Here is a 14,545-nt window from a genome sequence, read left to right as displayed (position 1 = left end):
TAAATCCTCCTTCTTTGTATTTATGAATTAATTAAAATAATATAATTTAAAAATAAATAAATTTACAAAATAAGATGAGAATTAGAGGTTACTTTTTATATATCTTTAATTTTTTTTATATGATAAAACTATTTTAAGAGTGAGGTTATTTTATTACCAAAAGCACTTGGAAAGAGGTGTATCATATAGATTATGATTTTATAATGTATGTAAGAATTTTTACATCTTAATGGTTACAATAAATCTTATTTCACTGTAACGTCAAAATCCGCTGAAAACAAAACCAAGTACACACTTGTTTTGCATCTTGCTCTGCGCCGTCGTCACCGCCGTCATCGCCCTCCGTTCTCTGCAGAAGCTCTCATTTTCAGAGCAAAGCAATGGCTTCATTTGTTTCTACTGAATGTATCCTCCCCATTCGATTTGTGCGTGGCCAAGAGGGTTCCTGTGCTACAACCAGCATTTTACATCTTCATAATGCTCCTAAAACCCTATGCCCTCTCTCCTTTTCGTTCTCTCTGCGAGGTTGCATTCCTAATCCTTTCTATCATTTTGGTTGTTGCTCATATTCGTGGTCAACGAAGAATCTGATTTTCCTGGTTTTGTTTAATTCTCTGCTTTCTTTGTTTAGCTTCAGAAATTAAGCCACGCGTTGCTGTTCAGAGCAAGGGTGGGTCATCTTTGACGCGGACAGATGCTGTGCGGAATCTGGCAGGTTCTGTTACCAGAACCAGCGGACTTCGTTTTGCTGTGGTATGTATCCATGTATTCCAAAATTATTAGGTTATTTGTTAGTTTTTTTCCCAAATATTTATGGGAAAAAGTTTTAAAGTTAGCTTTATAACAATAAGCTTTTGGAAAAGCTGACATGAATGAACTTTTACAAATTAACTCACACACAGGTTATTTTTAATTTATGGGAAATTTATCTCATGTTTTTCTTATGGTGTAAGTACGTCTGCCGAAGTTTATCTGAAAAGGAATGCCAAACTGATTCTTGCTTTTTGTCTTAGGCCATGAATTTTGTTGGTCTTATATTATTGTCCTGGGTTGTTTTTGGGTCAGGCAGTGTGTCTTCCGTACATATAATGTTTGAAGGGGAAAAGTAGTGTCAACAATAATGAAATATTATTCTTGGAGTTAGGGCTTGTTACTCTTAGTTTGTTAACAGAAACCCTTTACATTCAGAACCTGATGTTGGAGAGCAAGAAAGTTAGAGAACTTAGTGGGTCTTTTTGGGATTCATTGTAGAAGAATAGGCAGAGTGGAGTTTCACTGGAGGCATGTGAGGATAAGGACTAAGGAGGTGATTGAAACAGTAGGGATGGGTGGTTTAAAGAATCATTTAGGGTTTTTCATTGGCTGCATTGTTTACGATGTCTTCCAGAAATCGGGTCTGGTAGATAAACTAAATAAAACAAGGTAGTAATTGAGAGAAAGAGAAGGGCCTTGGCATTATTGGATGATTTCCCTCATCATTGCAAAATTTGTGGTATTAGGCTTAAACAATAACAGTTTAATAGATACTTGGAGTGACATGATCTAATTAAGGCATTAAAAAGTTGGTATGTCAAGTCAGGTGATTGGATTGGTGCAGGCATGATATAACACACATCTAGTTTGAGCTTACTTACTCTGTTGATGTACATGACAAAATGACAGATAGATGTCAATTGCATTAATGAGTTTAGCAGATGAAAACCAATGATTGTATGTATTGTGCGGCAAGCTATTTGCAGATGTGTACATTCAGGAAGAGAATGAGTGGATGTTCAAAGAGGTTGTTTGCATAAGCCACACTGATAGCCATAAATAGATGGCAATATGGTTCCCATCATTCATGCCGGATGCTTATCAGAGAACTCATCTGTCACCAATTCCGATGATTAATTGTTCACTCTTAGCTTAGCGTTTGAGCTATGCTGTAGACAGAAGCATGCCAAGAGTACCCACCATGTTTACATTGCGTACTAAATTTTGATGGTCCTTTAACTGGTCATTAGAGAAGATTTAAGGGAAAGTAAGTAAAAGGGTAGAGAGTAAGATATTATCCTAAAGAATGCACCAAAAATATAAGAGAAACATCTAGGGAGAATCAGATAAGCACACTGATTTCTTTGCATTTAACATACAGTTCCCTCTAAAGCCATTGCAGCCAAGGATCACAAAATGATACCACCAAATTACTCCATAGAATACACCATCAAAGGATGTTTTCATACTTCTCCTAGAGCCCCTAAAATGGTTAATTAGAAATTTGTCCAAATCTTTTAACAAGAACAACACTAATTTCCCCCCAAAATACTGAAAAATTGTACTGTAGATATTTGTTAACGGCACAAAACAAACATCTTTGTGTGGCCAAACCTGTATGTAACCAATTATTTGTATTAATCCTATCAAACACCATAGGCCAATGAAAGACCTCCCCTTAGAAGGAATCCTGTACTTCCTAAGTTGGATGGCAAGAACAAAGTTCTCCTTTTGGAGTATGCGTGAGGTACTCCAACCTATTCTAGTGCCCAAATCCTTTTCCACAGATGATAAAATGATGAAACACAGAAAGGGTGAATTCTAATTTTAAAGCTTCTTGGTGATTGATTAAGGCTTTGACAATAATGAAAATTTGAAGAGGGGGAGGTATATTGGAGAGAGTGAAAGATACAAATCGAATTGTGTTGATGAAGGGATATGAATTAGAGAAACGTGGTGGTGAATCACGCCGAAGTTATGGTATTCTGCTTCAAGATTTTGCATTTATTTTCTTCTTCAAACTGGATTGTACTCGTAAGTTTTTCTAGTTCTTTTATGTTTTGTTTCTCATTTCCATTTTCTCTTCTTTTAGGTTGTTGCACGGTTTAATGAAATCATTACCAAGCAGCTCTTGGAAGGAGCTTTGGGTACTTTTAAGAATTATTCAGTTCAGGATGAGGACATTGATGTAAGTGAGCTGTCTTATAAGTTCTTGGAATATTGATTATTTGTAATATACAATGTTTCAATTGTAATTTGATTAAGTCTCCTCTTTGCTACTTTTTGAAATTTATTTTGTTTTTCTCACTTTTTCTGTTATGTTAAATATTCAGTTTTACTGAAATATGAAGTAAAGTTAACTTATGCGCTAAAACCTTGAAAGCACATTTGGCATAGAACATGGATATAATATGACAATATGGAAAAATTTAAAATGTTCTTGGGCATGCTATGGTTATAATTCAAAATATAAAATTAAAATAAAACAATTTTTTTAAATGAAATAGAATCAATGTTATAAAAAGTAAAAGGAGCCCGAGTCATAGTAGGCATAATAAATGCAACCATTTATCCAATTTTTTTATGTTTGGCTTGTAAGAGTTTAAAAAATAAAGGAAAAATAAAATTGTAAAATGCAGCCAGTAGTATTTGAAATGCCTGACTAGATATGTGTTTGACCCAGGTAGAACATGCCACAACTACTATTTTGAAGGGTCCATGCTTCCTTGGCTAAAACAAGAGGCCAGTCTTTTCATTTTTTGTCGCTCTCCTATCTTTCTCTAATCATGTATTGGAGATTATAAAATATAGACCCTTTTCTATCTCATCATAAACTTTTGCATTTATTTCATTTAGTTTTAGCTTGGTGTGTTAGCTGTATAGTTATGTCACCCTTGGTCATGATTTTGGACAAAAAAATTGTGCAATTGATGTATTTGAATACTGACAGAACTTTTACTTACAAATAATGCGTTGAAGAATGATATAGGAATTGGCGGCAACTTGTATTGTTCAGAATTTTCTCATCACTTTCTGCTGGATTTTGAATACTGACAGAAACTTGTTACTTTCTCTTTTCCCTTAGGTTGTTTGGGTACCTGGTAGTTTTGAAATTGGTGTAGTTGCAGCAAGACTAGGAAACTCAGGCAAATATCATGCAATCTTATGCATAGGAGCTGTGGTATGATAAATCTTAATTTATAGTTGAAATCTTTTATAACATTTTCATGACCAATAAGTATCCATTATCTATATTTATGTCTACATAATTTGAGTTTCTACTGTGACCAAATTTCTTGTTAACAGATACGGGGAGACACCACCCACTATGATGCAGTTGCTAATTCAGCAGCATCTGGAGTGCTTTCAGCCAGTCTAAACTCAGGTGGTATTCTGTTAATGTCAATTGTTATCTTGACATTGGGACAGATTACATTTGAGTATTTAACTGCTGTCTGTTTTCTTGAAAATGAAACATTCATACAACATTAGTACGGCAACTTGTTTTTGTAGAATCTAGAATCAAGGTTGAGAGGAAATTTGAAATTTGAGAATTATTTTTTAAATGGTTGATTATTTTTTAAGCACTGCCTGTGTAAGTTAACTTTGACATTGATCTTCACTGAATAAAATACTGAAACTTTATGTTTCCTCTAAGCTCATCAGTGCAAGCTAATGCCTATTTTTTTCTTTTGGTTTATAAATGGAGACATTTATTACTATTATTACTTTCTCAGTATTTTTTTTCATTAATTGTCATCAACACAGCAAAATTAAAGCATTTTGAGATGCCTTTGCAGGTGTTCCGTGCATATTTGGTGTCCTAACATGTGATAATATGGATCAGGTAAGTTGTTGTGAAAGTTATGAAATTTCTTCTTTGCAGATGAGACATATGATTACTTTGTTTTCTATCTGTTCTTCGTTGGCTAAGTGCAGGCTCTAAATCGTGCTGGTGGCAAATCTGGAAATAAGGGTGCTGAGACTGCATTGACTGCTGTAAGTTGATAACTTGATATTATGAAGTAATTATGCAATATTCATTTGAAATTTGACATCAAGCTATATAAAGATTTATTATACTCATTGCCTGTTGTACTTTTCATGGTTCTTGTCCTCCTATCTTTGTATATGTCATGAGCTAATTACGGGAAAAACTCAAATTGTTAGGTGATGGTTAATATCAAGTTTAGAAGGAATAATATTTTCTTCTATTTAAATTATGAGGTCATTAGACCTATATATACATGAGAGCTTGCTAGTTATTTTAGGAAATATGGACAACTAATTCTAGAGAAACAAATCCCTATGATTGTGGGATTGTTTCTAAATACATAATCCTAATATTAATAGTAAGATACAGCTGTGATACAAAATAAAAATATAATAAGGATAAAATATAAAACTTCCTAAACAGTTTTGACACTCCCCCTCAAGCTGGTGAATAGATGTTCTCCATTCCCAGCTTGGATATAATTCTTTCAAAGTTACTGTAGTTCAGTCCTTTGGTGAGTATGTCTGCAAGTTGACTCTGAGTGGACACATATGGGGTGCAAATCAAGCCACTGTCTAACTTTTCCTTGATAAAATGTCTGTCCACCTCGATATGTTTAGTTCTATCATGTTGTACTGGGTTGTGGGCTATGCTAATTGCAGATTTATTGTCACAATATAACCTCATAGGTTCATCCCATCTTATCTTCAAGTCTTCCAATATAATCTTCAGCCATAGAAGTTCACATATTCCTTGGGCCATTGCTCGAAATTCTGCTTCAGCACTTGATCTAGCTACTACACTTTGTTTTTTACTCTTCCAAGTCACTAGATTTCCACCAAGGAAGGTGCAGTATCCAGTAGTTGATCTCCTATCCACAACTGACTCTGCATAATCTGCATCCGTGTATGCTTCAAGACGAACACTTTTGTTTCGTTTGAACAAAATCCCTCTTCCTAGAGTCCCTTTTAAATACTGCACAATTCTAAGGGCAGCTTGCAAATGTGCCTCCTTTGGTTGGTGCATAAATTGACTGACTAGACTCACAGCAAAAGCAATGTCTGGCCTAGTGTGAGATAAGTAAATAAGCCTGCCCACGAGTCTTTGGTACATTTCCTTGTCCACGGCATTATCCTCCTCCGCACTTCCCAACTTTATATTTGGATCAACTGGAGTACTTGCTGGTTTGCAGGCTGTCTTTCCTGTTTCTCTAAGCAAGTCAGTAATATATTTTTGTTGAGATATGAAGATTCCTTTCTTGGAATGGGCCACTTCAATTCCCAAAAAATATTTAAGTCTCCCTAATGTCTTAATTTCAAATTCCGTGGCAAGACATTGACTTAACGTTTGCTGCTCCTCTTTGTCATCTCCAGTTATTATAATATCATCTACATACACCAATAATATTGTTACTCCTCCTGAAACTGAATGTTTAATAAATAAAGTGTGATCTCCTTGGCTCTGTTTGTAGCCCAAACTTGTCAAAACTTTGGTGAATCTTCCAAACCATGCTCTTGGGGATTGTTTCAGCCCATATAGAGCCTTTTTTAGCTTACAAACGGTTCCAGCAGCAACCTGTCCATCATAGCCAGGGGGCAACTCCATGTATATTTCTTCTTTAAGGTCTCCATGTAGGAATGCATTCTTCACATCGAACTGCTGCATATCCCAATCATGATTTGCTGCTAATGACAATATTACTCTGACCGTGTTCATCTTAGCAACCGGAGCAAATGTCTCCAAGTAATCCACTCCATAGGTTTGAGTGAATCCTTTGGCTACTAACCTTGCCTTGTAACGCTCAATAGTCCCATCAGCCCGATACTTTACAGCGTATACCCACTTACACCCTACTGGTTTTTTTCCAGTTGGTAAGGTGACAAGCTCCCAGGTCCTGTTCTTGTTTAGTGCCTCCATTTCCACATCCATGGCTTGTTTCCATTTCCTGTCAGATAATGCTTCAGATACAGAGGAAGGTGTGGGTGTAGAGTTTAAGTTTGTGAGAAAGGTTTTATGGGTAGGAGAGAATTTTTCAAAGGATAGGAAATTTGATAGAGGGTAAAGTGGCTGTTGGGTGCAGGTTCTGGTTCCCTTTCTAAGGGCAATAGGAAGATCCAGGTTTTGATCCTCCTGTGCTTCTGAATTTTCCAAAATAAACTCATTAGAATTATTGGAATTTCTAGGATTAGAAACTGTTACCTCATGTAAAGATGGTAGGTTGGATTCTTGGACATGGATAGATTCTGGAATGACCTTTCCTCTTCTTGAATATACCAGATTTTTTCCGAATTTCCCACCACCATTAGGTGCAGATTCAGCTGCTGATTCAGGTGCCTGTTCAGGAGCTGATTCAGGTCTTGCTGCTGGTTCAGGTGCTTGTTTTGTTCTTGTCTCAGTTTCAGGGACAGCAATGCTATTTGTCCCAATTTCAGGTCCAAATGCCATATTTGGAAGCATGAGAGGCTCATCTTCCTCTCTTACATTCTCCCCTTGAAGATGAGGCTGGAAGTAGCTCTCTTGTTCGTTGAATGTGACATCCCTTGACACAAAGAATCTCTTTGACGGGGGGTGAAAACACTTGTATCCTTTTTGTGTGGTTGAGTACCCTAAGAATACACATTTGACAGCCCTAGGGTCCAACTTTCCCCTTTCATTACTATGAACATGCACAAAGGATACACACCCAAATATTCTAGGTTGGAGTTTATTTGTAGGGTTTAGGTGTGGGTAGAAGGAGGATAGGACTTCCATGGGGCTTTTTGATGCTAAGATTTTAGAGGGTAACCTATTGATTAGGTAGGTGGCCGTAAGAAGGGCTTCCCCCCAAAATTTCTTAGGGACATGATTTTGAAAAAGTAGAGCTCTAGTTTGGTCTAATAAGTGCCCATTTTTTCTTTCTGCAATCCCATTCTGTTGGGGTGTGTTAACACATGAAGACTCATGAATTATCCCTTCCTTTTGGCAAAAAGAGTTTAGCACCAGGTTAAAGTAGTCCTTAGCATTATCAGACCTAATTCTCTTGATATTAACTCCAAATTGATTTTTAATCATAGACACAAACTGAACAAAAATGGAGCTAACCTCAGATTTATGTTTCAATAGGAAAACCCAAGTCACCCGTGTACAATCATCTATGAAGGTTAAAAACCACTTAGCACCTGAGATATTAGGAATATTAGCAGGACCCCAGACATCAGTATGGATAAGAAAAAAAGGGAAAGGACTCATTTTATTACTAATGGGAAAAGGTACACGCTTGTGTTTCGCAAGCTCACACACCTCACAATGGAGACTCTCCACATTTAAATTCTGAAACAAGGAAGGGAAGAGCACTTTTACAACTTGAAATGAAGGGTGTCCTAGCCGACAATGATATAGTTGAGCTTTCTCTTTATTGGTCATGGTGGATTCAGATATGAGAGAGTGACTATTGATACCAAGATTAGGATCCTCCATGTAGTATAGGCCATTCCATTCTCTAGCATGTCCAATCGTCCTCCCTGAGTTTTTGTCCTGAAATACACAATAGTTGTTATGAAAAACAACGTTACAAGAGAGATCTTTTGTGAGTTTCTGTACAGAAATCAGATTGGTGGACAATTTAGGGACATGAAGGACATGTTTTAATGTTATAGATGGGCTTATTTGGACTTCTCCTTCACCTGCGGCAGTTATACATGTTCCATCTGCTGTGGAAATTTTCTTGTTGCTAGGACATGGGATATATGTGGAGAAGTATTTAGGTAGAGGGGTCATATGGTCAGTAGCACCTGAATCTAGTATCCAGAAATGAGTAAAGGGTGTATCTGAAGCAGTAAGTCCAAAAGAAAATGGAAACTTACCAGAATATGTTAAGGAGCACATACCTGAGGGCTTCTCCAATTTACTAAGGAAGGACCTTACCCTTTCTATCTCTTCATGATTCAGCTGGACAGATTCTTCTCCTTGTCCATTAACAATGTGTGCTTGTCTTTGTCCTTCCCTTTTTGGAGGGCCTCCTTTCTGGCCCCATTCTCTGCTTGGGGGTTTTCCATGTAATTTCCAGCACTTTTCCCTTGTGTGGCGCGGCTTGTTGCAGTAGGTACACCAGACTTCCTCCTGTTTTTTCTCTATATTGGAAAACCTGCTTTTCTTCTGGTTAGTTAGCATGGCTGTTCCTCCTTCAGCTTTCATTGCTGAGCTTTCAGTAGTTGGGGTCTCCAACATCAGTCCTCTCCTGCTTTCTTCACTTCGAATAATGGCTACCACTTCATTAAGCCCTGGGACTTTCTCTTTTCCCAAGATTTGGATTCGAACCTGATCATATTCAGGATTCAGGCCTACCAAGAAATCATAGACTCTATCTTGTTCAATATACTCCTTAAGGATTGCTGAGTCTTCTGAACATTTTGCTTTTATAACTCGGTAGTGATCCAATTCCATCCATAGGGACTTGAGTTGATTGGCATATTCTGTAACAGATTTGTTTCCCTGCTTGGCAGCCACGGTTTTCACTTTTACATCATATATTTGAGCAGCATCCTTGGCCTTAGAATAGGTTTGTTCTACTGCCTCCCAAATTTCCTTTGCTGATTTAAGGAACATGCAGGTATCACTGATTTCTGGGACCATTGAATTCCACAGCCATGCCATGATCATGGAGTCTTCTTCATCCCATGATTTGAACTTGGCATCCTGTTCATCAGGGGCCATATCAGTCAGGTGACTGACCTTTCCTTTTCCTTTCAAGATGGTTCTAATGAGTTGAGACCATTTGAGATAATTTTTTCCATTTAATCTATAAGCAGAATGAACATTCTGCAATTCTCCAGCAGTTTGGAATCTGTCCCCAATAGGATTCACGATCTCAGTGATCTCAGCCATCACAGTGATGAACAGTAGCGGCGGTGAACAGTAACCGTGATGAACAGTGCGTGGTGAACAGTAACCGCGGTGAACAGTAGCCGCGGTGAAGGCTACACAGCAATGAAGGCTGCGATTAGGCCAAGGTTGTGCAGCAATGAAGGCTGCAGCAAGGCTCAATGTTGTGCAGCAATGACGACTGCAACTTAGGGTTTTCAGGCACGGTCAGAGACTCCTAAAGATCAGGAGCTCTGATACCATATTACGAAAGAGTGGACTTTAAGCCTAACTCAACCCCATAAAACCGGCTCGATGGGGTGAGGTTTGCACCCACTTATATACTATGAAAGGCTCTAATCTCTAGTCGATATGGGATCTCAACGCACTGATCTCTAATCTCTAGAAGCTCGTGCGTGGGACTATATACACGATAGGCCCAACACAAATATTCGCTAGGATAGGCTCGAAAATGGCTCTGATACCATATTAAGTTTAGAAGGAATAATATTTTCTTCTATTTAAATTATGAGGTCATTAGACCTATATATACATGAGAGCTTGCTAGTTATTTTAGGAAATATGGACAACTAATTCTAGAGAAACAAATCCCTATGATTGTGGGATTGTTTCTAAATACATAATCCTAATATTAATAGTAAGATACAGCTGTGATACAAAATAAAAATATAATAAGGATAAAATATAAAACTTCCTAAACAGTTTTGACAGTTAATAAATAATCTTAGTTTAGTACCTGGAACATAAAACTTATTTTTATAGCATGTCATAACTCAAGCTACCTATCTGAAGAACAGTAGATGTTAGGCAATGGCTCCTGAATAATTTTATTGCATCTCTGTCAGTGCATCTCTTCTTCCTTAATGAATTTCTTTTTCAACTAAAAAATCAGCATAATTGCACTTTTGGTTCCATAGATTTTTGCTCAAATTTAATTTATCATTTTTTAAAATATCTACAATCAAGCTCCACTGTGGGTTTCCTTCTGCCTAATGGCTTAAAAAGCCCTTAAATGCTCATTTTCTTCTCAAATTATTTGGGTTGGGTCTTATTTTTATGGAAAATTATTTGAACGCATCACATTCGAAGGCTTCAGTAAAAATTTGATAAAATTTGAAAGATTTTGTAGGGAGCCAGTTTTTGGTTTTGAATTGGGAAAAATATTCTGATATTTCAATTGACGTGTTTATATCATAAGAGGATTTAAAATGTCTTAGATTAATTTGTGAAGATTTTTGATAGAATCCGGGTCTTTTACGTGGATGAAAGCTCAGAAGGACTTGATGATAGCATTTAAAAGAAATAGGGATTAAATTTGAGCAAAAAGTTTTACACTAGTCACATTGGAGGCACTAGAGGTGCAATAAAGCTAAAAGAGGTTATATAAAAATACCTGAGTTCTTTACACCAAGTTTACATGTTCTATTCAATAATTAGACGTATTCACAGTTTGGTTGGATTAGTTTTGAGACAAAAGAAACATTTGATTTGATCATAAAACAAACTTATGATTTGGTGGATCAGTTTGCAATTTGTATAGCATCAGTTATTTCTGTTTGTGTCTTTTTATTTAAGGGACAATTCTTTATTCTTTAATTAGGAAAAAATGAAATTTCATTGACTAGAGGGTGAAAGTAGTGTCTCAAACCAATACATGAGTTTTTCTAGTGGATATTTTATTATTTAAGGGAACAACGTTTATTGAATAAAAAGTAATATACATAATAGTTGTTGGGTAAAACTTGTTCAAAGTATTAAATCTCATTTAAGAAATGATAGTATGCTCTAAATTACATATCACATGTCAATATAATCTCAAGTTTATTTGAGAGTAGTGTAGGAAAACTTCGTTTATTTTTGTGGTTCGTTTTTTTTTTTTTAAGGTTCGTTTTAATTCAGCATGGAACTGAATAATAAAGTGTGGATTTTGTAATCTTCACTATTGTAGGTTAATTGTTGGGTTTAGAACGGTTTGGATTGGTTCTTGGACACTTCTTCATTACATCGGAGTAAAGTGTGCTCTGAGAAGGGCCGGGTTTAGCATAGAACTTCATCCATTTTCAGATAAAATGGTGAATTATTGGACATTTTTAAGACTATAGTGAATGTCGAGAGTTAGTCTAAGCCCAAGTAGGCAACCATATCTAAAACTCTTACTCTAACGAGATGATTACACATTACACGACCATTTTCAATGTAATTAGTTATCAAAATTGCATTGTGAATTGCAAGTCAGCAAAAACTTAATACACAAGGTACTAACATCCTGAATTATTCATAAAATTTCTTAAAAGGTTGCAACAGGTATTAGTCGAGCCACAAGCATATTTTCCCTTACCCTTTATAGTTGAAAATGTTTTATGTATTTATCTGTGTGCAGATTGAGATGGCATCTTTGTTCGAGCACCATCTGAAGTAGTGAGTGTTTTAACCAATCTCCAAGAGCTTCTGTCCGAACGGCATGTAATTCCCAATTTTCAAATTTTCATGTCCAGATTGCTTTTTCTGTAGTTCCAGATCCTCTGAAATAATTTAGGTTATGTTTGGACATTTAATGGTAAGTGGAATGTAACAGGATGGCATGGAAGAAAATGGAATAAAATAAAATAAAAATATCAGTGTATTGTTTAAATGTTTTAAAATGGAATAAAATAAGCTTTCATTAAATTATTTCATTGTATTATTGTTATTATATTACTCTTATAAAAAACATGTTTATATCTATAGCTCAAAAGTATTAGAGCAATATCAAGGACTGAACAGTTATAAACAATGGTATGGAAATGTATCCTAATATGTTTGTTACAAATTGAATAAGCCATGTCACTGACTTTTAAGATGCTTTTGCATATATGTTAAATATCATAATTTGGAACTATATTTTAAATTTTGTAATCCAGAAATGGTATGAATTGCATAATCTGGAGCTCGAAATACAGATCCAAATGTATTATTTTGAAACATGGCTTTGAAAAGGTCGTTATAAACAATAGTTATAAGTTTTCTAAAAACAACAAATCTGAAATGTATTCCTAAATAAGTTGTTCAGAACAAGAAATTCAGAAGATCTTTAGCGTATTTCAAAGAGTGAGATTTTTTATCCAAGTTATTGACGTTTGAATTTTATTAAATGCATTATAGCTATGGGGTGAGAGAAGAAAACATGGGTGGAGGAATCGTAAAATACATTTCGAAACACAAGAATATGATAAAATTTTCTAAACAATATATTTCTGAACGCATGAAATATATTTTAAAACAAGTTTTTTGAATACAATTTTTGGAACAAACTTTTCAATAAATATAATACCTTTTTAAATATTTTTCAAAATGGGTTTTTTGGAATAAACTGTGGAACAATTTTTTTTTCACTTTTCTTCAACTTCTGCACCATTTTCTTTTTTCTTTTGGTAGCAGTAATGGTGAGCAGTGGTGGTGGTGGCATGAACGGCAGAGAAGCAGACGGAGGGCAATTTGGTCATTTCATTCAACTGTGGGAGGTGTAGATTGAAAGTTGGGAAGTGCAGGAAGCAAAGGCCCATTTGTAAGTGCCTTTGTCAATTTAGCTATGCTAAGGCTTCGGAGAGATAGTAATACATACCTATAATATAACAAATAACTAATATGCGCTCATATTCAATTTAAAACTATATTTTAGAATAAATAATTTTGAATACTTCGAATTATTTAAAAAATATTTTGGATTATAAAACCTAATTTGAACAAATATTTTAAATTGTATTACACAAATCAAAATTACATCTTATAATAAAGGCACTATAGTTATTTTTTATATTATGGCGTGAGAGAAGAAATATGGAGGTAGAGAAATAAATAAATAGTGATAAATATAAGAATGAAAAACAAAATTAAATGGCAGAAATATTCTATATGATGAGGACAGATATATTATATATAATATGAGGATGGATAGTATTTATTTATTTAAATTTAAAATTTATTATTCTTAAATTAGTAATTATTCGTTAACAATAGGTCATTGTCTAAAATTTAATAATAATACTCAGTTTAGAGATATTCCAAAATTATGATTTGAAGCATACCAATCAACAATATCAACCATTGACAGATTAAAAACTATAGAGAGACAGTTCAGAGATGGTACCATGTTCTTAAAATAATATATTTGATTTTGCACGTGCAATTAAATTAATTCAAATTAATTGAGTTGAATTAGAGTGATGCATGTAGTTAGTAGAAGACAAAGTACTCAAAGTTTTGAAAATCTGCAATGTCTTCAAATGAACTTTGGTTTTATTATGATTTTGACCAAGACTTCATTATTTGTTTACTGTTTTCAATAATTAATTAAGAGATGTTGCTAAGTTTTTTGGGTTTTTACCAATTCTTGATTGAGTGTGAACTTATTTTTGGAGTGAAGATGCTGCCCAATAATATGAACTCAGTTTCAGAGAAATTCATTCACATGAACTTAGTTTAACACCATTTGAAGGCTTCAAATCTATTGACAAGTTTGATAACATAATTTTAATAAATCTCATAAGATATATTATCTTTTTATTTAATTACCAAGATTATTTAATTACCAAGATTATGATTAATCACTTATATTGCTTGTTCCCAACTCCTTGTTTAAAGGTTCTGTGTTTGCAAAAGAAATGAAAAAGAAAAAGAAAAAGAACAAGTCAAAAAAATCTCTTTGATTAGTCTTTGAATAACTCCTTTTCTTTCTTTCATCTTCAATAAATAAATACTTCCTCCTATACTATTTAATATTTATCATCCCAAATTATAATTTATATTAATTATTTTTTCATAAAAATACTTTTCTTCTTAGTTCAATAAATAATAAATGAGCTTTAAATTTAAAACAAAGTTAATACTATTAACTTCATTAACTAGTTTCTTTATACAAATTAACATATTTATAAGATACAATGAGATAATTTTATCTTA

General features: G+C 34.7%; 1 protein-coding gene across 2 annotated transcripts; it reads left to right on the top strand.

Annotated features, from left to right (window-relative positions):
* The first annotated feature begins 209 nt into the window (after positions 1–209).
* COS1 (6,7-dimethyl-8-ribityllumazine synthase / DMRL synthase / lumazine synthase / riboflavin synthase) lies at positions 210–12,274 on the top strand. Of its 2 annotated transcripts, none has more exons than XM_068613534.2 (8): positions 210–525; positions 632–753; positions 2,846–2,941; positions 3,839–3,934; positions 4,060–4,138; positions 4,554–4,600; positions 4,693–4,752; positions 11,988–12,274. In XM_068613534.2, the coding sequence occupies exons 1-8, from the start codon at positions 381–383 to the stop codon at positions 12,024–12,026; spliced, it is 684 nt and encodes a 227-aa protein (XP_068469635.1). In that variant the 5' UTR covers positions 210–380; the 3' UTR covers positions 12,027–12,274. The 2 variants fall into 2 exon arrangements, with proteins under 2 accessions (XP_068469635.1, XP_068469636.1); XM_068613535.2 differs by having other exon boundaries at positions 242–525; positions 638–753.
* The last annotated feature ends 2,271 nt before the right edge of the window (positions 12,275–14,545 follow it).

This window comes from Phaseolus vulgaris, chromosome 2, assembly GCF_051622355.1.
Source record: "Phaseolus vulgaris cultivar YP4 chromosome 2, ASM5162235v1, whole genome shotgun sequence".
In the NCBI taxonomy this organism is placed as follows: Eukaryota; Viridiplantae; Streptophyta; class Magnoliopsida; order Fabales; family Fabaceae; genus Phaseolus; species Phaseolus vulgaris.
This window is presented reverse-complemented; position numbering and strand designations above follow the sequence as displayed.